At 47.1% G+C, this 24410-nt stretch overlaps 1 protein-coding gene across 5 annotated transcripts in view; it reads right to left on the bottom strand.

The window, feature by feature from the left end:
* Pitpnc1 (phosphatidylinositol transfer protein cytoplasmic 1) overlaps positions 1 to 24410 on the bottom strand; it is a 266327-nt gene that overhangs the window by 42991 nt on the left and 198926 nt on the right. For all 5 annotated transcript variants that reach the window (XM_021212531.2, XM_021212530.2, XM_029546167.1 and 2 more), the window contains exon 6: positions 2405 to 2500. In XM_021212531.2, coding sequence (XP_021068190.1) covers positions 2405 to 2500 — 96 coding nt within the window. The remainder of the gene's footprint in view (positions 1 to 2404; positions 2501 to 24410) is intronic.

The following is a 24410-nucleotide window of genomic DNA, read 5'->3' on the forward strand; positions in this document are numbered from 1 at the left end:
AAACACATGAATTAAAAAAAAAAAAAAAAAAAAAAGGCCGGTGGTGCATGCCCTTAATCCCAGCACTTGGGAGGCAGAGGCAGGCAGATTTCTGGGTTCGAGGCCAGCCTGGTCTACAGAGTGAGTTCCAGAACAGCCAGGGCTACACAGAGAAACCCTGTCTCGAAAAACAAAAAACAAGAAACAAACAAACAAACAAACAAAACGGTATAAAAGAAGGATGACCTGGGTCTGAGAGGTGTTGGGAGCTCAGGCTGAGATTTGGGAAGGAAACAGGAACCCCGCAGAACGAGAATTAACTAGACCCTTAGGCAGGGCCATCAGCTGATCCTGGGTCCCTAAAGTATCCCTCAGATCCCAGATCGTAGTGGCAGTAGGTCTGTCAGGCAGCAGCCAGCCAGTGGAAAATTCCCAGCTCTGGTCACCTTAATGGGAGGCTCAGAGGTTTCCAGGGGGAAGTGGGAAGAAGAGACAGAAAGCTTCGGTCCCCTCCTCTGGCCTGGGGGACAGTGTGTGGGAGAGTAGACTGGTGGAAAGGCACACCTCAGAAAAACATGGTCCGGATTTATCAGCATAAAAAAAAAAAAAAAAAAAAAAAAACACCCTGTGAAAGGCTCCCCAACTCCCCCACAACTACAGATCCTGCCCCACCCCCCACCCCCTGCTACCAGCTTCTGCCCAAGGTGCCCTTGCTTAAGATGCTGGAAGGATCGACCGTAGAGTAATCCATAAGTCTCACACTACGGGAAGAAATATCTCTGATACACAACTGGTAGTTTAATGGCGACAGATCCATTCTCTTCAATGGCACTTGCTACGAAATTACGACCACCGGAAGGAAATACAAAGCCCTCAGCCTCCCTCACTCCTTCAACAATCGTTGCGAGAGCATTCTCTGGGAGCCACTGTGAAAGTGGCTGGTGAGATTCGAGAATGGGGAAGCCGTGAGCTTCCGTCTCTGTGCGGCTTGTGTGAAGGGAGAGCTACCTACCATAGGGGATCTAAAGCAATTAGCAGATCTCCAGCCTTTAGTGAATCAGGAGGGCATCTGCTAAAACCAAGTAAGGCTTTCCCAGACAAATAAATCCCCAAATAGGCAGGTAAAGATCTAAACCACAGGGCAGTCCAGTTTGTAACCAACTAGAATTCATGTTGAAATTAAAAAAAAAATTCTTTATGCACTTATTTATTTACTTGTGTGTGTGTGTGTGTGTGCTCGAGTGTGTACAGTGTGGGTGTGGAGATTAGAGGAAGTCTGTATTCTTTCCACCATGTGGGGTCTTGGGGCTTGAACTCAGGGCCTCAAAGCTTGGCTGCAAGCACCTTTAACCGTACAACCATCTCAGTGGCCGGGAGTTTACGTTTAATGGGTTTATGCATGACATTTTCCATCAGCTCTAATGAGTATGAAAGGAGAACTTCAAGGTTCACGCATTAGAGCTCAAGGACAAATCTGGGCCCCGATAAACATACTATGATTGGCTGTGTGTAGATGAACAACAAAAATAGCCCTGCATTTGTTGTCATCCCAGGGTTGGGACACCGTTCACAAGCGGGCCACTCAAGTTCCATCAGCAGCCATTAATAAGCTACTAACAGGATATAAATAATGACTGACATCTACAGTGGCACAAAGGGTAAGCGGTGAGGCAGAAGGCGGACTGGGAGGAGACAAGCCAGAGGGGAAGTTGGTCTCCTTCATCCATTCCCAGGCAAGAAGAGAAGCCCTCGGGAAGGTGCCTGCTATTTTAGAAGGATGGTTTCTGGGCCAACACGAACCATCAAAGTTTGGAGGCTTGACTGAGGATTTACTTTATGTTAAACACCAAAGACAGAAATGTAACGCTGTCTGTGCCCTCACACAGACAGGCTGCTGCATTCCGAGAGGCCAATGTGATGAATGCTTAGCTCCAGGAACCCTGACTTCACGACTAATTTGGGAGGATAAGGAAGACCAAAAGCAAACAAAGGGCGGCTCGGGGACTCCACTTTGAACTTGCATTAACAAATTCAGAGATGGAGAGAAGGTTCTGTGGTTAGATCACTGGCTGATTCTCCAGCGGATCTGGGTTCAAGTCCCAGCACCCCTATTGAAGCGCACAATCATCCATAACAGCGGATCTGGCGCCCTCTTTTGGCGTCTGCAGGAACTGCATGCACTTGGTGTACAGAAAACGCGCATGCGCACAGCTGCACACACACACACACACACACACACACACACACACACACACACACACAAATCAATCTTAAAGAACCAGTGAGATGTTGATACTTAACCAAATGAACATAAAAGTCACATGGAAGTGACTTAGTGTCCTAGGAGAAAAGTGCTTCATCAATCACAGTGGAATAAATGAATGAACAAATGAATGAACGAATTGCTTCTATTATGGCTACTTACCTCAGACTCTTTGTAGTAGCGTTCTGGAATTTCATCACAGGCGATATCGATGAAGCACACTTCTCTCTCGAGGTCTTTGGCTTCACTGTCAAAAATCTGAAAGGACAGAGCAACACATCCGAGATTAGCAGATGGGATCTTGCTGAGCTCCGGCGTTAGGACATCCGTGCCTAGGGCCACAGGCATCTGACGGGGCACCTTCCCGTAGCCCACACCCGCTGGCTTTGCCTGCCACAGCATGTGCGAGAATCATGATGGGTTCTTAGTCCTCACTTAGGTTGTGTGGCATCAGAGGCAGGTGTAGGATCTGTCATCGCACGCTGAGGGGGAGATGAAGAAGTGGGCTGTTTTTAGAAGTTCAAGAAAGAGGAAACAAATCTTTTCCAAAAAGCTCTTCCAAAAATTTGAAAACTGCTGAGTTTTGGCAGCTCATACAGGCAGAGCCGAGACAAAAAGCAGAGACACAGCCCAAGATTAGAGGAGAAACGTACGAGGACCTTTTTGTTAAATAAATATTTTTAAAAAGGTTATTGCATTTACTTATGTATTTACTTACTTATTGCATTTATTTATTTTTGTGTGTGTGGTGTGTGTGTGTTTGTATGTGTGTGGTGTGTATGTGTATGTGTGTGGTGTGTGTGTATGTGTATGGTGTGTGTGTGGTGTGTGTGTATGTGTGTGGTGTGTGTATGTGGGGTGTATGTGTGTTGTATGTATATGTGTGTGTTGTGTGTGTATGTGTATGTGTGTGTGTGTTGTGGTGTGTGTGTGTGTGTGTGTGTGTGTGTGGTGTGTGTGTGGTGTGTATGAATGCCATGGTGTCTATGTGGAGGTCAGAGGACAAGCTGGTTGAGTTGGCTCTTTCCACCATGTGGGTCCTGGGGAATCGAACTCAGGTTGCCAGGTTTGGCAACAGATGCCTTTACTTGCTGAGCCATCTCACCAGGCCCTCATTAACTTTTTTAGGTATCTAATTTCTAATTCATAAAAAATTCACCCTCATTGCAGGAAACAGAGACAAGCAAAGAGAAAATAAACCACAAGCCCTTTCCTTTGCCTAGGATTAAATATTTTCTTCTCATACTTTTTCTTTTCTCTCTTTTTTCTTTTTGAGACAAGGTCTTTCAACATAGCTCTGCCTGTCCCAGAACTCGCTATGTAGACCAGGTTGGGCTCAAACTCACAGAGATTCACCTGCCTCTGCCTCCTGAGTGCTGGGACTAAAGGGCTATACCACCACCACCCAGGTGTTTTTCTTTCTTGGGACAGGATTTCATTGTTGCTCAAGCTGCCAAATACAACCTTGAGTTTCTCATCCTTCTGCCTCCACCACCCCGGTACCGAGGTTGCAGACTTGTTGGCATGCCTGGTCTTCTGAGATACTTAGACTGAGCCCAGGGGTTCATGTATGTTAAGCAAGCACTCTACCAATGGAACCACATCCCAACTCACACGTGTATTTTTCGTGATCATTTAAGAGTGTGATTGTGTGTGAACAGGGTGCAGCGTGGCTAGGTTCTTTAGTTCTAGAACACTTATTAATCGCTATACACACCCCATGTTTTGGTCTGAGTCGATGAGGCAGCTTCTGAGGATGCTAAGCAGACTAGATTTGGAGAGCCACACTATCCTTGGAAGAAGTCCCTGTACCCCATCTCATTCCACTATCAGGGATCCCGTCACACTCTTCCACAGATGATGGGGGCATTTTGAAAAAAAAAAAAACAAAAAACAAAAAACAAAAACCAAGACGGCAGATGCCTACTAACACTGTCTTGACGCACAGTTGCTGCCTTATTAACACAGCCTTCTGAGGGGCAGTGCCCAAGGGTTCTTTATCTGAGTCGGGTGAGCATTTTAAGCTTAGTGGTCATCCCGGAGACTCTGCCAAATCTGTTTGCTCTATTGCCTGTCTTTTCCTCCTTCCTCTATTTTGGTGTGTATGCGCAAGCGCCATACACGACTCGAGAGAGCCAGGGTTTCTCTTTCACTCACCAGCTATTTTTGAATCACGGTGTCTCACTGAATCTGGACCTCAGCGGACCTTAAGCTAGGCAGACTGACCAGTGAGCTGCTGGGACCCCCCTGCATCTCCCAGCACTTCATGCCACCACACATAGCTTCTTACGTTGGTCCTGGGGATCAGTGAGTCACCTCCTCTGACCCCCAACTGCCTACTCTCCTAATATGTTCTAAATTCTAAAATTAGAGGCCTTATGGACAAGTGTCTGCAGACTGGTCAGGGAAGATGAACCTCCAGCCTGCCCTGAGATGTCTGTGGTACATTCCTCAAAGGCATAGAAAGCTTGGCTTTCAGATGGACCCAGGTTCCTCCCACGGCTGGTTTCAGTCCAGGGCTTCCGGGCTTTCCTACTGCCTGGGATAGACAGGTGGATTGCCTGGAAATGAAACAGACGGTGGGCGAACCATTTGAGTCTGTGGAGAAGTCAGTTGCGAAACGAGGGACGGTGGGAGTCAGAGTTGGTTTCTCAGTCTCTCAAGAGCAAGCCAAGAGGAGAAGGAAGACAGAACAGAATGCCCGAGGGGATGGGGCTTTCTAGACAGAAAGTTACAAAAGAAACAGCATGGTTTGACACTCACTGGTGTAATCTATGAGATTACGCCAGTAAAGGAAAGGAAGTAGGCAGGTGTTAGGAGGGCCACTGGCAAGCTGTGTGGCTTTAACGAATGTAATTAGTTGTGTGTGTGTGTGTGTGTGTGTGTGTGTGATTAATCAGGTGTCTTCTGTCATTATCAACTTTCCTATTGTCCGTCTTTTTAAAGATGAATTAATTTAGCATGTATGTGCGGGTATAGGCTGTGGAGGGTGTCAGGTGTCCTTGGTCACTCTCTGGCTCACTCCCTTGACATGGGGCTTACTCACTGATCCTGGAGGGAGGCTGGTGGCCTACAAGCTCCAGTGATCCTCCTGTCTCGACGCCCCGCACACAGCTGGAGTTACAGGAAAGCATGGCTATGCTTCGTTAATTACTTGTATGAACTCAGTTCCTCCCTAGTTTGAATAGCAGGTGCTTTTATTGGCTGAGAGCCCTCTCCCTAGGACCCCCAACTTTATCTTTTGAGACAGGGTCTCTCACTGAGCCTGGTTCTTATCCATTTGGCTATTGACTGGCCGGTGGGCTCCAGGGACCCTCGTTTCTCTGCCATGTCACCCAAATACTGGGATTACAAATGTATGCCAATACACCTGGTTTCTATGGGGTTCTGGGGATGTGAAGGCGCATCTTCTTGCTTGTGTGGCAAGTACTTTATTGTCTCAACCATTTATTTCCCCAACTGTAATTAGAACATGAAAAAAAAAAATCACTCACGTTACATTACTGCTTCTTGACTCTAAGGCTAGGAGGGTCCTGTGAGCATTTCCTCTCTCGAGCAAGTAGTACATAAGCCGTGTCAATAGGGGGCGATAGGGAGATGCTACTGGGGAAAGGGTCTCGTTCAGGCTTGGATCCTGGAGGGTGTGTGTACAGTCTGTGGGAAAGGATGTTGTTCTGCCTTGCTGCGTGCCTGGAGGGCCGTTACTCAATGACCTTGCAGTCCTGGCAGCCAGCCCAGGAACCACTTCGCCCTGGCCCTCCTGATGCAGGCTCCGTGTGCATTTTAGCTTCGCACTGGTGGCAGTGTACGGCCAACTCCCTTGGCACACCTGGCCTCTAACCTCACCTTGCCTGTGTCCCAGAAGACTTCGTGTTGTTCAGTGACTGGCACCCAGCTGTGGTTTAGGGACCCTAAGGAACTCCTTTGCCATCCTGAGGGGTGACAGCCACGCCTTCTCCAGAGAGGTCAGCATCTGACACCTCAGCCAAGGAGACCGGGTCCTTATTTGGGCAGTCTCCTCTTTCAGCTCTACAGTAACCTTCATGCCCTTGCCCTATCTTGGTAGCTGCCTCTATCAGACATTAGTAACTCCTGATCTTAAGTTCCTCCTGTTCAAATAACTGTGATCTCTGCCTTCTGCTTGGGCCCCAGCTGATACTCATTCCAGGCAGGTCTGGGTCTGGCTTGGAGAAATCTGGCTTGGATGGTGAGGGTTGCATTCCTGCCCTGGAAAAATTACCAAGGCTGCTCCCGAAATAAAAGGTAGAATAAAGAACGCGCTCTAGAAGAAGGAAACGAACACACTGTAAACCTAGGGGGAGGAGGCATGAATAAAACTTCTATTATATATTCCCAATTTTCAGATGAGGAAAACTGAGGTTCAAAACCTTAAGGTCATAGAGTCAGTCAGCAACAAAGTTGAGAGTGCAGGGCACGGCTCCCAGCTCTCCCATTTAGGCTCCCCATGATGGAAAAGTCATTTTTCACTGCCCTCTGAGAAGACCAGCGCTAGCCCAAAGTACTTCCTGTTTCCCTGTAGGAAGATGACCCTGGAGTCTGACTACTCATAAGATGCATGTTCTGGCCACCATGGAGTGTTCACTAATCCCTGGCTCAGAAGCCCAGGTGTTCTATTAGGAGCTAACTTGGTACAATCTCTAGATGCTTAGTTTGTGCCAAAGCCCCTGAAACACCAAGTGTGCAGAAGTCCACATGACTTTGGCTCTGCAGTCAATACTTCTGGGTAGGATTTTAGTGCCTGAACTCAGGAACTCAAAGTGAGGGTAACATTTTCAGGTGTGAGACATTAGAGAGCCAACAATTCCAAGGAACAGTAGAATGCTCTAGCGTTTAAGGTTTTTCGAGAAGCCCCTATGTAGTCAATAAGTCTAAAGAATGAGTCAGAGAACAGATAAGAATATCCCGTGCTGACCTTTGACCTCCGTGTGCATGAACACCTGCACGCATGTCTGTTATACACATCAACATGTATGCACATACACACATGAACACACACTACACACACACAACCACTTTAGAAAATGTATGCTTGAGAATTTGTCTTAAAGTAAGACACTTAAATTAAGCTGAAAAGATTTATATACAAAGATTGTCAACAATGTAATGGCAAAGGGAGGAAAGTGAGAAACTGGGGGGAGCAGGTTTGTACTTCACTGTGAAAGAATGGCCAAGGGAGTGAGGAAGGATCTGTGTGGGTGGTCAGCCCCTTTCTGTCACACGGTCCTGACTGGCTCGAGTTCTGGCTTACTTTCCATGGCTGTCTGTCCGTAAACAGAATGTGTGCTGTTCCTAGCAGTCTGGATTTCTCCTGGAAAAGGACCATCTTCCCAGAGCTTTGGATTCTCTTGTTTCGTTCCCTATTTTTATGATTTTTTTTTTCCTGGAGTGGGGTTTGCAGCCCCCCTAAATGGAAGCAGTGCAGAAATCCAGATGCATGGATTCTGGGTTCCATTCTTGGTATTAGCAACTTCTATGGTTTAAGGTCCAAGTTCAGAGGCTGTGTGTGTGTGTGTGTATATGTGTGTGTGTGTGTGTGTGTGTGTGTGTACCTTAATGTTAGCATGCATGAGAAACAGTGAGTTTAATTTCCACTCCCCAAAGGAGAAACTTTCCTAAGCATAGTTGAGAGGTCTTTGTACTGTCATGCAATCTCTCTGTAAACATAAAAGTATTCTAAAAAATAAATTGTATTATTTTTTTTTAAATTGAGGTGTAAGTAGAAAAAAAGGGGGTCAGCTATTCTTTGATACCAAACCTCAAAGAAGATGCTTTGGCTCCTCATACAAAAGGCGCAGCATCTACCTAAACCTACATCTTTTCACGAGATAAATCATCCCCACCTGCTTTTTGTTTGTTCGGAATTTCCTGTCGTATGTTGAGGCTGTGAGTGGAGGCAGGACAGAGATGGCGGATGGGTAGGGATTTTGAGAAAAACCTACCAGTCGTTTCACTTTATGCTTCAGATACAATTGAAAGGACACAGAGGCTCAGCCGAGCCACTGTTCTCTTCCACTATCGGCATCTGGGATGTGATTAATTAAGACATACCGAGAAAGGGCAGTGAGGAGGGACGCTGTAGCAGAAGGCTGTTGCTTTACTGCTCCTGTTCTCGCCTTATTCCTGTCACTGGGATAAAATATCCTGATGATGAGCAACTTCGGGGAGAGAGGGGTTTATTTTAGCTCATAATTCCAATTTACAGTCCATCTCTGCAATTTATAACCAGCTACTGCGGAGAAGTCAGGGTGGCAGGAGCCCGAGGCAGCATCATATCACGTGCGCACGGGCAAGAGGCAGAGGGAGCGCATGCGCGCTTCGTGCTCAGCGAGGCTTCCCTATTCTGCACGCTCCAGGGCCCCACACCAGGACATGGCGCTGCCCACTTTCAGGCTGGGTCTTTCCGTATGAGTTAAGACCATCACGATTACCCACTACAGACCTGCTCACAGGTCAATCTGGTCTAGACAATCCTTAGGTGGGTTGGTGAATGTTTACTATACCCCTACTATGTGTGTCCCACAGTGGGCCTCTCAGAGGTGGAAGATAAGGTTTTAGGGGAGTTGGCATTTTGTGAAGACTAGATTTAAAACAAGACTCAGTCAAACAGCGCACTAGAGGATCATGTGATCCTCTATCAATTGCAGCTATCCTTTAATGCCAAGCCTCAAAGATGCCTCAGCTCCTCATAAAGGACACAGCATCTTCATAAATCTGTCTTTCCACAAAATACATCCCTCCTACCTTCTTTTTGTTTGTTTTGTTTTTGCTTTTTTTTAAAAAAAATATTTATTTATTAATTATATGTAAGTACACTGTAGCTGTCTTCAGACACACCGGCAGAGGACATCAGATCTCATTACAGATGGTTGTGAGCCACCACGTGGTTGCTGGGATTTGAACTCAGAACTTTCAGAAGAACAGTCAGTGCTCTTAACCGCTGAGCCATCTCACCAGCCCTTGTTTTCACCTTTTCAAGACAAGGTTTCTCTGTGTAGCCCTGATTGTTCTGGAACTCACAATGTTCTGGCCTTGAATTCAAAGAGGTCTGCCTGCCCCTACCTCCCGAATGCTGGGATTAAAGGTGTGTACCACTACCACCACCACCACTCAGAAATACCTAATACAATTTACTGCACCCCCACTCCTGGGTATCCCCACCCCACCCTGACACATCCTCTCTCACTGAGGCCAGAGAAGGCAACCCAACTAGAAGAACATATCTCACAGACAGGCAATAGCTTTTGGGATAGTTCTGCTCCAATTGTTCCGGACCAACATGAAGACCAAGCTGTACTTCTGTGTCAAGGGAAGACTCGGTCCAGCCTGTGTATGTTCCTTGGTTGATGATTCAGACTCTAAGAGCCCCAATGGTCCAGGTTAGTTGACACTGTTGGTCTTCCTATGGAGTTCCTATCCCCCTGGGGCTGCAATTTTCCCCCCTACTCTTCCATAAGAGTCCCCAAGCTCCATCCACTGTCTGGCTGTGGGTGTCTGCATCTGTATGAGTCAGCTGCTGGGTGGAATCTCTCAGAGGACAGCCATGCTAGGCTCCTGTCTGCAAGCAGAACTGAGTATCATTAATAGTGTCAGGGATTGGTGCCCACCCATGGGATGGGTCTCACCACCCCCTTTTTGTTGTTGTTGTTGTTTTGTTTTCTTTTTGTTTTTTTCTCGAGACAGGGTTTCTCTGTGTAGTCCTGCCTGTCCTGGAACTCACTCTGGAGACCAGGCTGGCCTCAAACTCAGAAATTCGCCTGCCTCTGCCTCCCGAGTGCTGGGATTAAAGGTGTGTGCCACCATGCCCGGCTACCACCCCCATTTTTAACAGTGATGTTTCTGTGTTGTGTCTATGTGAGAGGATGTGACAGAGTGCGAGTGCTGCTGAGGTCAGAAGCGGGGCTTCATGTGACCCAGAGCTAGACTTATGGGTGGCTGAGTCTCCAACTCGGGTGCTCAAACCAGGCCAAGAGTTTGCCTATCTTATGGCAGGAGGAAAAGAAGAAGCCTTTCCCACAGTAAGCTGCATGAAGTGGCCCTGAGACTCCAGGCTATGACCCACAATCTCTAAGGTGCGGTGCCTACACAACCGACTGCTGGTGCTTGCAGCCCTGGAGGCAGAGATGGCCCCAGACTCACTCTTGAGCCGACCTTGGTCTTGGAGCAGAATCAGAGTCCCATCTGGCAGTGCAGTGGGAGGCGAGCTGCTTTTATTTAATCCTCATCAAACGTTCCGCTTGCCCCGGGCTTTCGGGGTATTAAGGCTGGTTGGATTGACTGGGATGCTGGGTAAACAGCAGCATCTCTCTGGAGAGGCCTCTGGTGGACAGCATCATTAGGCCTTAGGTCAGGCAAAAGGGAACAGTTTTCCAGTGCCAGCAAGGAGGGGGTAAAGCAACCTGAAGGCCAGGAGTTCAATTCCCCCACATCCCCAGCCCCCAGCCCCCTGCCCTGGTCTCCAGCTGCTCTGAGGGAATGCTGTTCCTGGAAAGTGGAGTGGTAAACCTTCAAGGTCCTGCCAGGCCATTGCCTCTGCTCTCCTTACGCTGTGCTCGGCTTCAGGGATAGCTTGACTCCCCTTCAGGAGTTTGAGGGACCTTCCTGTTTCTGTTGTTGTTATTTCTCTAAACCCATGGTCTCATGGAACCCAGGTTGGCTTTGACATTACTACGTATGTGATTGAGAACAACCTTGATCCTCCCAAGAGCTAGCACTGCCAGCTTGTACCGTGATGCCTGGTTTGTGTAGGACGGATGGGGGTAGAACTCGCCCAGAACATGTGTCTAGACAAGCACTCCAAGCTATGTGCCCAGCCCTTTGTTAAAATTTAAACGTTTAATACTCCGTTTTCTCTCCAAGTCATAGAAATCTTTTACCTTTACTAACTTTTACCTTATCAGTTTAAAAATGTTTACTATGTATTATGCACAAATAAATCGTATTACCTATCTATGTGTAAACATGGGGCCTTTGCATGCTGTGAAAATGTTTTACTTCTGGGCTCACACCCAGTGTGATTTTTCTTTTTAGAATAATAATTTTAATTGAAAATGCATGAAGCTCAACATAGCATCTTAATATATATATACAATGTCTAATTACATTTGGACGTAACCTAATCATTGCCTGAAATATTTACCATTTCACTGTGTTGCAAACATTAAAAACTCAACAAAGATTGTTATCAACACCAGTGTGTGTGAAACATAAGAAAAGTTTTTTCTTGCCTTATCTACTTAAGGTTTGGTTTTGGGGGGAACCGAGGGACCAAACCCAGGGTGTCACTAAGTCTGCTAAACACAAACCCTAGCAGCCTGCTGCCTTGTGGAAGCACCACAGGAGGAACTTTAAAGAGATGGTCCCCTGAAACCTGTCCTTGGGACTGCTAGGGTGTCATAGCTATTGGATCAGGGAAGGAGGAAGAGTGTGGGGGATGGGAGAACCATCCAGCGAGTGCTGAAGGACACTCCTGCGGGTAAGAGGATCCATGTGGAGCCAGGCCCGAGAAGCCTGCAGCGGGTTATGGTTTGTGGGAAAGGCTGGGTTAGGAGGTAGGGATGGGATGGGATGGGATGTAGCGATCCCCCACTCCTGTGGGGCAGGAGTTTGTGTTGGGAAGATATAGCACAAGGCAGACAGGAAATGTCAAGTGGAACAAGATGGTTGCCCTCTGAGTGGCCTGCTGGCAGGGTTCCCAAAAGGGATGCTGAGCCTGGAGCAAGGACTCCAAAGGCTGGTGATGGGCTTGGGAAGCCAAGGAGCAATAGAAAAGAAGCCTTACATCCTGAACCACTGCAGGGAGCAGATTCATCAAAGTGAAGTATATGGTTGGGAGGCGCGCCTGATCCTTTATACATACATACATACGTACATAAGTACATACAACACACACACACACACATATATATATATATATATATATATATATATATATATATATATAATTTATTTAATTTTATTTTATGTACATTTGTGTCAGATCCCCTGGAACTGGAGTCACAGACAGTTGCGAGCTGCCATGTGGGTGCTGGGGATCGAACCTGGGTCCTCCAGAAGAGCACCCAGTGCTCTTAACCACTGAGCCATCCTTCTAGCCCCCTGGCCTGATTCTGATATTAGTTATTGAAGAACCATTTTCGGTATCATTTTTAACTAGCTAAAATAGAACTCTCTGCCAAGATCGACAGCGAGCTGGAGCTTAGGAGAACTTTGGCACAGGAGCTGCTGCTGGAATCCAGAACCAGGCAGGTGCTCTATCACCGAATGGCATCGCAACCCTTATGCTAATTCCCCTCCCTGCCCCAAGACAGAATCCTCCTAACAGTTTAGGCTGGGCCCTGAATTCATGATCTTCCCTGAGATACTGCCTCTTAAGTACGGGAATGATAGGTGTATACTGCCGCGGCTGGGGCATTCTCAGTTTGAGTACACACAGGAGTCTGGAAGCACACAGTGGAGTCTGGAGCTGCTGAGCTTTTCCTGGGTGAGACCACACACCCTCCAGAGCTATTGCCTTCCTTAATTGATCACTAAAAGTATTTCTGAGGATCTCTCTCTCTCTCTCTCTCTCTCTCTCTCTCACACACACACACACACACACACACACACAAAACTAGAAAACTAGTCAAGCACGAGGAAGAGATTAGCAGGCGTCCTAAAGCATATATGTATCTTAGCCCTTTGGTTTGTTGAGTACAGGACAAATAAACATTTAGAAATTGGCTAGTGTGCCCGAAGCCCCAAGTTCCATCTCCAAAAACCAGGCACCATGGTCCAAGCCTGTGATCCCCGCATGGGGAGCTACAGTCAGGAAGATCGGAAGTTCCAGATCATTCTCTGCTACTTAAGAAGTTTGAGGCCAACCTGGGTGACAAGAAATCTTGGCTCAAACAAAAGAAAATAAACCAAAATAGACTAGGCAAACAAAAACAAACCAACTGTATATAGAAGATCCAGTACCATCTTGTTGTTTACAAACACAAACGACAGCCCCACATTTCTAGTAGACTATCGTAGCCTTTGTTTTGTATTTTTTTTTGTTCCAGATAGCCATTTTAGAGATTTGATTTTAATAATTTTAAAAATCACATGCATATGTGTCTGTGTGTGGGTGTGTGCACGTGAGGCAAATGCCCTTGGAAGCTGGAAGAAGGCAGCCTGACATGGGTGGTGGGAATCAAACTCGGGTCCTCTGAATTATGAGTTACTGAGTTGGCTCTCCAGCTCTCAGTTTTACAGTGGTATTTTTCGAGGTTTGGGGGGTGTGCATGAATTTTAAGCATGCGTAGATGGGGGTCTTGTCATCTCCACAACAGCTAAAATGTAGAACCCACCCATCATCCTCAGACAGACTCACAGCATATCCTCTGTCCACTCCGGCTCTGGAAACCACAGATACATCCTCTTGTTTGGGCTCTGTAAGAGTCTCAGACAGGAACTTGGTACGGTGGTTGCCTACCACTGGTAAGAACCCCATGTGAGGCTCTTAGCACTTCACGGAAGACAGACGCCTCAGACAGGAAACGGAACCTCTGAGACTGTAACGTTGGAGAAAGACTTAGCACCGCCACCTCCTCCTGACCCTTGTGTTCCTGGCTCTCAAAGTCCGAGTCTTTCTAGCACTGAACTGTTTCCCATCGTGCGAGCGATGTTTATCCATTTCTCTGACTAGAGAAAGTTGTGAACCGAAAGCGTCCGTGGACAGGTTTTTGCAGGAACACCAGTTTCCACACAAAGTTGAAAAACAGGAGTCGGCTTCCTGGACTGTAGGCTCCTACAGTAAATACTCCTCCCTCCGTCGTTAACTCACGTCTATCAGGAAGCTTGGGAAAGACCTTACTTGAACACAGGGACTCTGAACATGTAGGTAGTTAAAGATCTTAGGGTGGAATTGCAGGTAGAAGATGGTCCCTAAATCTGATGCTGGGTATCCGTATAAGAAAGGATGCAGATACAATGACAGTAATGAGCAGTTGGTACGGAGACTGGAGTGATGGAGCCACAAGCCAAGAAATGTCTGGCACCATTAGATGCTGGAGAAAGGCGAAGAAGGATGCTTGAGAGGGCCTTTGGAGGACCATGGTCCCATGGACACTTTGAGTTCAACCTCTGACCTCCATCACAGTGAGGTCAGAACACTTGTATTGTGTTCTGCCTCCTGACTAGAGACTTTCGTATGGTAGTCTAGGAAACTCCCACAATCCTTCACTCACAAGGTCCTTTCCTTCATTATCCAGGCCACGACGATGCTTGCCACCCTGAACATGTGGCTTTGTTCTCAGTGACCAAACGTGACCTTCTGGGAGACCCCAAGGTACAAAAGTGCTTTCCACTGTCCACCTACCTCAAAGGTTACAGAATTTCATAATGACAGACAGAGGCCTGGGGAGCACAATCCGCATGAGAGATGGAGAGGCGGGAATAACTCAGGGTCATGGCTCTGAGGTCAGTGAGGTTCAACACAAAGGTCACCAGTGAAGCCCGGGTAGAATGGGGACAATAAGACCAAAGAGCAAAGGATGCTGGGTAAAGTGATAAGGCGGAGGCAGGATAAAGAGGATTGTGGGGCAGATACCACTGTGGAGAATTCATAGCCTCGATCGATGCCTAAGAGGGAAGCAACATTTCGAATCCTGTGTTCAAGCCTAAAAGGGACTTGTGCAAGATAGGAGGAGGGCAGTTAATTAACTATCTCAAGCCATGCCTCAAGGTCCCCCACCCCACCTCCAGGGGACCTGGGGATCCCCAGGCTCTTGTGAATGAGGCTATGTGGTAAAGAATCAGTACGGCGACCAATGTGGAAAAGACTGTTTTGGAGGATGGGGAGTGGGAGTAGGGTGTGTGTGTGTGTGTGTGTGTGTGTGTGTGTGTGTGTGTGTGTGTAGTAAAACACCACTGCCAACATCCTAATCGGGTACTCCAGGCCATGACAACTAATTATGGGTGAGGCAGGGACATTCAGTACAGCATACAGCAGGGTCACAAACGCTACAGCTGGGTTCATTAACTAAAAACACTTTCAAAGGTAGGGAGGAAAAAAACCCCAAAAACCAAAAACCACACTTGTAAGTTTAGGTTCCAAGGGCGGCTGTAACAAGGTTCCATTCAGAACTTGTTCTAATTTTGATGCAGATGGCAGCCTAGGAGCCACGCCTCTCCCTGGGTGAGCCATGGCCTCCTTTGGACACAGAGGGGCCCAGGAGATGGGGCGGGCACCTCCCGTGGGCAGGTGTGGATATTGGCGCAGGGACGCCTGTATGGTTTCCCCGCAGTAAGATCAATAATGGGTCCAAAAATAAATCTCAGAAGCTGAGCTTAAAATAGCTCCAATTTCTCCCAGTTCTTTCTTATTTCAGTTCACAAGGTGGTCTCTGGGAGCGGGAACGGCTGGTTTTCTCTCAAGTTGACAAATTGATATCGAACCTGAAACTGCTGGCAGGCCACATTTGCCTGGCCTTCACCAGCCTCGCTGCTTGGTGTCTCTTTCCTGGAGGTGACTTTGGTCTCCTGGGTCCCTTTTTTTTTTTTTTTTTGAGCTCACACAATGAGTGCTTTGCACAGAGGTAGAGTTTCTGACACAGAATAATTAGGGTATGAGCTTTTTGACTAACTCAGCCTTGAGGGAAGAGAATAAAGTACGGGGGACAGGGGTGGAGGTGGGTGGATGGGTTGGGGTGGGGTGGGGTGGGAGTGGGGGCGAAGGCTTGCCGGGACCTGGCTGGGGTCACCATGTATGAGTGGGCAAAGGGAGGAGGTCTGCAGCCTGGCTCGCTGGAGGTTGGAGAGTTTCCCTTCTGCCATCTACCGAATGAGTATCGTGAGGTGCTTCAGGGCCTGTGTCTCCATCCAGCTCATTCCTACCGAGCCTCTCCCGGCAAAACAATGCTTCGGGCACCCGCCCAAAACCGCTTAAGACTCATAAGAGATTGCATCTACTGTCAGGAAAAAAAAAAAAAAAAAACAACAACCAAGGAACAGACTGTTATACGTTTTCCTGGTAGTTTGTGTTTTGTTTGATTCCCCCCCCCCGCCCCTTCTGTGTGGATGGGTTGTAAACTCCCTGAAAGACAAACTAAAGAACCATGCACAGAACCCTGGCAGAGCTCCATTTGTCCCCACCCGAGATAGTTGAAGCCTCTAGGAGCTCCCCAACCAAGACAAGGGGGAAAGACAGGCTCGGTCTAGCCTGGTGGGGGACATCAGTGTCTGGGGCTCATGCTAAGGGTTGAATCTGGAGGCTCTCGGCTGGATCTGTTCCTATTGGCTTTCCTCAGCGGGAGGCACCGCCCACTGCCTCACTGCCGCTCTCCAGTCCACTCTTGCGAATCCATCGGATTCAATGTCATCTTTAAGGGACGAACTCACCCTACCTCTCTTTCCAGTGGACTAGAACATCCGTTTTTAAGAAAAAGTAGTGCAGTGTTCTCTCTCTCTCCCTCTCCTTCCCTCCCTCCCCCTCCCTTTCTGATGCTAGGATAAAACTTGAGGCCCCATAAATGCTAGGCAATTGTCCCACCATTGATTCCAATCTTATGATAATTCTGCATGCTCACACTACTATAGTGAATATTTATAACAACATTAAGGTGTGATTGCTAATGACACAGTAAGCCTTTTGGGTGTCTCAGACACCCTCCCTGAAGCCCAGATAGATCTATGTCACATGACCATGCCCATCTCTGGTTGGGCTGAAATGAACATATTTAGATCTACATTCACCATGTCATGTCTCCTACCCCAAATCCTCTAAGATTTAAGCCTGGATCTCTCTGTGGCCTTTTAATCATCCAAGGTGGGAACCTGGGTGTTATCACTTCTCCTTCTCCCAGCATGCTAGGCACTAAGCTGTATGTATTCCATAGCATCTATATCTGACCATCCATCTCCATGACAGGTCCTCTAATCTCTGACATGACAATCATGGGCCTCCTCTTCCTGATATCCAGTCTCACCCACCCATCCATCCATCCATCCATCCATCCATCCATCCATCCACTCATCCATTCATCCATCTATCCATCCACCCACCCGCCTATGCACCTGCCCATGAATTTTCTTCCCAATACACTAAACCAGTTTCTTTGGTGCCACTGGAGCATATCAACTTATGGTAGAAAGATTAGAGCCCAGGAATGAAAATATCTGGTTCTAATTCTTAGAAGATAGGGGACCCTAGGAAGTCCTTCCAGCCATTCCAGTATCTGGCGGTGTTCTCTATGCTGTCAAGACTCAAAGATAACAGGTGTGAAGGAGCTTTGCAGCCCCCACCAGACCTAAGATTACAGACCAAGAGTGCCTGCCTCCACCCAACAAATCCCTGGTCCTCGAAGTTTTCCTTGCCCTCCTCCCAGTTCTGCCCAGGTCCCCCTTGCTTCTCAGGGTCTCTCGCCTCCTCCCCATGCTGTGTTCTCTGTTTCAGCCTCTATGTCCTGGCTCCTGTTCCTCCTTTGCCCTGAGGCCCCTCCCACTTCAGATCTGCCTGGCATCTCTCAAGATCACAGTGACTCTTAGAAGGCATTTTAGTAAAAGAGCAATATGTAATCATGAATTCATTTGGGGGTGACATTTGGTTATAACTGAATCCTTGCGCTCCCATAGGCACTAGCCTCTAACTGATGGAATTGCGAAGGAGACATTGCCTCTACTCGGTGGTTTTTGTCCTGGCTGGTGTTGCTTTTGTTAAATTTGGAGGTCACATACCACTAACAATCCAAGAGAGGTTGAACAAGTATCTATTGATTCTTAAGTCTTGGAATAAGGTCAGATGTATCAAGATTGCAACAGTTTCATTGTGATTTTTAATTTTATTTTTATTTAAAACAATTTGTAGAAAGCTTTTAATTTTGGTTATGTGTATTTCTGTTTGTGGGCACATGAGTTCAGTGCCCACAGTGGCCAGCGGAGGGCATCAGATACCCTGGAACTGGAATTACAAGTAGTTGTTAAGACACCTGATGTGGGTGTTGGAAACCAAACCTGGGCACTCTAGAAGAGCAGTAGATATTCTTAACTGGCAAGCAGCTTTTCCAAGCCCTTCTGTGCTTATGATTTTTTCAAAAATGGCACTGCAGATTGGGCCTCACACACCTTGGCTAGCCTCAGGACCACTGAGCCATAGTCGAAGCTTGCCCGTTCTGATTTCCTTGTGAGGAGCCATGGTCTCCTAACCTGTGTAACTAGTGTAAATGGTTCAGTGACAGGTTTGGACAGCTGTCTTCTGAACATGGGGACAAGTTACACTTAACAGGTGACAACATACCTTTCATTCTGCTGAATTCTGAAGTCTGAAAATGGGTCTCACTAATTAGCAGTCATCACTAAAGTTCCATTGAGTACCCCATTACTATTAGGGGTGCTAGAAACGTAGGCCTCAGCCATCTCTTCTTTCATTTTCGTTTTTTTTTTTTTTTTTTGGTGGGGGAGGGGGTTCAAGATAGGGTTTCTCTGTGTAGTCCTGTCTGTCCTGGAAATCACTCTGTAGACCAGGCTGACCTCAAACTAAGAGATCTGCTTGCTTCTGCCTCCCTAGTGCTAGGATTAAAGTTGAGCACCACCACTGACACTTGGCCAGTCCCTCATGGACCTTGTCTCAACAACAACAACAACAACAGATGAAAAAATGATGAATACCATAAATATATTTGCTATTGAACTGACCTGTTCTATGTTTTATTCTATGAACCAAGGGTATTTATTTATTTATTTGTTTACAGTTTATGCAAGTGTACCTATCAAGGAAAATTGTGTGGAGGTCAGAGAATAACTTTTAGAGGTTGGCTTGCTCCTTCTACTAGATAGGCTTTAGGGACTGAACTTAGGTCACCAGACCTGGCAGCAAGGACCTTTTCCTTCTGCTGAGCCATCTCGTAGGCCCAAATTCTGCATTCAAACCCTAAGTTTTAAATTAGCATATTTGTTGGTAGTTGAATCTTTTTTTGTCTGCTAGCAGGTGACATCTTGTGATCCAGCCAACAAGTAGTAGCAGATGTCAAAGTTTGGAAAAAAATTTACATGAGAAAAAAAAAGTAGGATTTAGACCAAGCTCTCCCAATGAGGTTCATTATTTATGAATACCGGGGGTTGGTGATGGGGGGGGATAACTTCAAATTGATTTTTAAGGCTGAATCTTGTGAATGGCGAGAGTAGTTTGAGAGTCATGTCCCAGGAGCAAGGGACCACAGTCTGAGGGATGACTTGAACTCCTTGCCTAAGACATGCCTTTCTGGGATGTTCTATTAATGAACCATATGCTTTATTGTGCACATAAAACACCTGATAGAATCCTGCTTGCTTAAACACAAGTTCTTGCTCAGTGGCTGTTACAGTTTGTATATGCTTGGCCCAGGGAGTGGCACTATTAGAAGGTGTGTCCCCATTGTAGTAAGTCCCTTATTCTAGCTGCCTGGAAGCCAGTATTCTGCCAGCCCCTATTAAATGCTGTCCTCATAAGATGTGCGTTGGTCACAGTGTCTGTTCACAGCAGTAAAACCCTAACTAAGTCAGTCGCTTTAGGGTAGGGGTTGGGCGTCTCAGGTGATGCTGAAGTTTCTAGAACCATTAGATATTCCAGGAATGTACAGCACAGAGGAAAGCCATGGCTAAATGATGCCGTGGGTCCCAGGGCCTGGATGGTATCCGGCAATGGAAGCTGACGTGAGACAGTCAGACCTGGGGTTGTGCTGGATCCCTTGCCTCTTTTCGGAAAGATGTGGATTGAGAGACTCCTCTGCAAAGGATTAAGGCCTTAACCAGGGCCCTGATTGTCCACATGGAAAGGCAGGATGCGCGCCCCTCCCCCTCCACACTATGGGGTTGAGGGTCAAACTGAGGTAAGGATACTTACTACCAGGGAGTTACATCATCAGCCCAGAAGGAAGCAGTATTTAAGAGGTTAGACCATCCAAAGGGCATACTTGAATTAAGGACAAAAGGCAAACTTAAAGCTAGTGAATTTTACCTGTTTTGTTGTGAGAACAGATTTACATCCATTCTGATTTTAAGGTTTTTTTTTTCCTCTCTCTCCTCTCTTTCTCCCCCATTCACCCCAAATCTCATGTAGCCCAGGCTGGTCTGAAACTTATTATGTAGCAGAGGATGGTCCTAAACTTCAACTCTCCTCCTCCCGTGTGGATGCTGGGATTATCCATGGATACCACCACACCTAGTTGATGCAGTACGTGGGATGCAGTACCCAGGGCTTCATTTATGTCGGGCAAACATTCTATGGATGGAGCGACATTCTCCCCAACCCTGCTCAAGGTTGCTTTATTACTATCACCTTTAAATCGATCTCGCTAAATTTCTTAGGCAAGTCTCGAACTCCTGGGCTCAGATGCCCTTCCTGCCTCAGTCCCCCTAGTGTTCAATCTCAGGAGCTCAGCACATCTAATGTAACCACTCTAGGAAGGCTCTGTCCCCACTTGGCAGGAGTCAGAGGCCTGGGATCAGCAGGCCTTCAGGACTCCTCCTCTTCTACCTCAGGGTAACTTTGTAACAACATCTGGAGGCCCTGCTGACAATGACCCCTCCCACTGGCCCCAGTACCAGTTCTGCACAAACACTGCATTGAAAAAAAAAAAACTTATTTATTTATTATACATAAGTACACTGTAGCTGTCTTCTGACACTCCAGAAGAGGGAGTCAGATCTCATTAGGGATGGTTGCGAGCCACCATGTGGTTGCTGGGATTTGAACTCAGGACCTTCAGAAGAGCAGTCAGTGCTCCTAACCGCTGAGCTATCTCTCCAGCCCCCCAAAAACCTTTTTAAATATATAAATAAATATAAATACATGAAGGCGATCAGAGTCTTCTGAAATGACAGACAAGAGGACACAGCATGGCTAGGAGAGTGCATCAAAACCACATAGTACCGCTACCGAACTCCCGTGGAAGAGGCACGGTGGGAATCTGATCATAAGCCACAGTGAGGAAAACCAGAGAATAAGTGACAGTCCTAGAATGCATGGAACACAGAAAAACTTCTCCAGGCACACGGGAGTCACCACATGAGGTCCCGGATCAGAGGACCAACAGTGAAGTGGGGTGGGGGTGGGGCACGGTGGTGTGAACCTGTCACGCTTGCACTTGGAGCTTGATGGCAGAAGGGTCAGGTGTTCAAGGCTGGCCTCAGCTACATAGAATTTAAAGGCCGACCTGGGCTACATGAAACCCTGGCCCCAATAAATAACACCAAACAAATCGGCAAACTGTAAATGTGCCCGTGTACCAGATTGTATTGTCATATCACGGTCCGACTTCCAGGTTTTAATCATTGCACTGCGGTTACATAAAAGAAAGTCCTTGTTCCTGGGACACACGCATTGACGTAGTCAAGGGTGAAGGGTCATTGTGCCTGCAACTTACTCTCAGTGAGTTCTAGGGAAAAAGTGATATGTAAATATTTACAGAGACAGAGACAACATGAACAGGAAAAAAAAAAAATCTCTGTAACAACGAGAGGTTCCAAAATGGCCATAACGCTGGCAGGCATGACGGCTGGGGAGGCTTGACACAGTTTATTTTATACTGGTTTGGCAAAAGCAGGTGTTCTGGGCACATCATCCAGTCTCTGAGAAATGTTTAGACCAGGGACGCCTGGTACTGGCAGTGGTTGCTGTGCTCCTGGATTGGCGAGCGGGATCTGAGGGTCCTGGGATATCCATGTCATCTCCACTGCACAACAGAACGCTGAGAGCTGGTCTCTTTCCTGCACTCAGACTCACACCCTAGCTGAGCAACTGGACTGTGAGGAAGGTAGAACCTTGGGATGATGAGATGGCGCAGTGTGTAAAACATTTGCTCTGTAGGCAGGAGGGCCCGAATTCAAATTCTCACCACAGCAACGTGTGTCCCCCAGCACAGGGGGCTAGGGGGACAAGGGGGTCCCTAGAGTCACTGGCCAGCTAACACTAGCCAATCAGGGAGTGTCAGGTTCAGTTAGAGCATTGGTTCGCAACCTCTGGGTTGTTTGGGGGGGTCGCGTATCAGATTATGGAGTAGCCACAAAAATAAATTTTAGGGTTGGTGGTCACTACAACATGAGAGAGTGTATTAGAGAGGCTCGGTATTTGGAAAGTTGAGAACCACTGAATTAGAGACTATCTCAACAAATAAGGAGATGGCTCAGTGGTGCGGAGCCACACTCTACCAGAGGATCTGGTTTTAACTCCCAGCGCCCATGAGGCAGCTCACAATAGTTTTTAACCCCAGATCCAGGGACTCTGAGATACCCTCATTTGGCCTCCCCAGGTACTGTATGGACACAGTGCACATATATACATGCAGGCAAAACATAAAATATAAATAAATAAACCTAAAAATATAACAGAGAAAGTGGCTTAGGAAAATACATGATGGGCTGGAGAGGTGGCTCAGCGGTTAAGGGCACTGACTGCTCTTCCAAAGGTCCTGAGTTCAATTCCCAGCAACCACATGGTGGCTCACAACCATCTGTAATGGGATCCAATGCCCTCTTCTGGTATGTCTAAAGACAGCTACAGTGTACTTGTATACAAAAAATAAATAAATATTTAAAAAAAAAAGACACATGATGCTGACTTCTGATCTACACACACACACACACACACACACACACACACACAAGAAGCATGGCCTTTCACAAGTCTTAGTGCTAAAATGATGGACCAACACAGGGAAGAGATGCCACAGTCTACACCCCACGAGTGGGCCTCCCTGGAAGTCAGTTTGGCTTCACGTACGGTCTCCCACTTCGGGTAAGAATGGGTTTTGCTGGATATTATTTCCCTGTGGCCTTCCCTGTCAAACGGGCCAGTCAAGAATGGCAGTGTTGGGGCAAACCAGAAGGGTTCTTATGGAGACCGTTTTAAGGTTAAGCCACGCAAGGCCGAGTTTCCAGATAGGCAGTGGTCTCAGGAGCGTGGTCTGGGGGAGAGGTAAGATGTGCTCAGCAAGAATTCTTCTGTGACTCTGCTCATCCTTTTGATTATTATTTTTTAATGAAAAGCGTGTGTTGGGGTGTGTGTGGGGGGCACACCACCTCCCCTGGCCCTGAGCCTACAATCTTACTTCCAATACTAATCTCTCCCTGCTGGCTCTATGCCATGCGCTTGGCTCTGGGCCAGTTTAATATCACTCTTGCTGATAGCAGGCTGCAGCGGTGTTTCTATTATAAAGCTCAGCTTTTAAAAAAAAATATCTCAGACATGGAGACAGTCACTCTTCTGGGTAAGGAACCTTAGCAACACTTATCTTCTGGGGGGTGGGCTCCTCCTGCACTTCCAATCCTCCCCTGGCCTGCTGATTTAGATAGATGAGGCTCCTACTGGGGTCTTTGGATGGGCTAGGGATGTGGCTCAGCGGGAAGGGTGCTCACCTGACATGATCGTGCATAAGACTGGGTGTGTTGGCACATGCCTGAAATGCACTGGTGAGGTGGAGGCAGGAGAAGTCCAGAGTCATCCTTGCCCACACAGAGAGTCTGAGCCAAGACCGGGCTAGAGACCCTGTCTCAAACATCAATCAATAGGGTCAGTGAAACGGCTCAGAGGGTAAAGGCGCTTGTTGCGAGGTCTGATGACCTGAGTTCAATCCCTAGGACCCAGGAGGTGGAAGGAAAGAACTGCTTCCTGCAAGTTGTCCTCAGACCACACATGTGATGTAAGATGCTCCCCAATTAATTAATTAATTAATACTCCCCAACCAACCAATCCATCAATAAAATGTCTTTGGAAAAGACTCCGGGGATGTGGTTCAATGGTAGAACAGGTGCCCACATGTCCCAGGTTCTGGGCTCAATCCCTAACGCCACTACTGGCAGCAACGACAATACAAAAACCAGTCACCCATCTCAACAGGGACAAGATCAACAGCACAGAGTATCTGTGGAGGGCGTGTCCTTTTCTGAGATGCTCTGAAGCCTTGCTCCCCATTCTCCTTCTGTGTTTCCCGAAACCCCAGCCTTCCTGACTTACACACGTTGGCTTACATACGGAAGACCTTTCAACCAGACTTTTTCTTTCTTTCTTTCTTTCTTTCTTTCTTTCTTTCTTTCTTTCTTTCTTTCTTTCTTTCTTTCTTTCTTTCTTTCTTTCTTTCAAGATTTATTTATTTATTTTATGTATGTGGGTACACTGTAGCTATACAGATGGTTGTGAGCCATCATGTGGTTG

This window comes from Mus pahari, chromosome 14 (assembly GCF_900095145.1).
Source record: "Mus pahari chromosome 14, PAHARI_EIJ_v1.1, whole genome shotgun sequence".
Taxonomy (NCBI): Eukaryota; Metazoa; Chordata; class Mammalia; order Rodentia; family Muridae; genus Mus; species Mus pahari.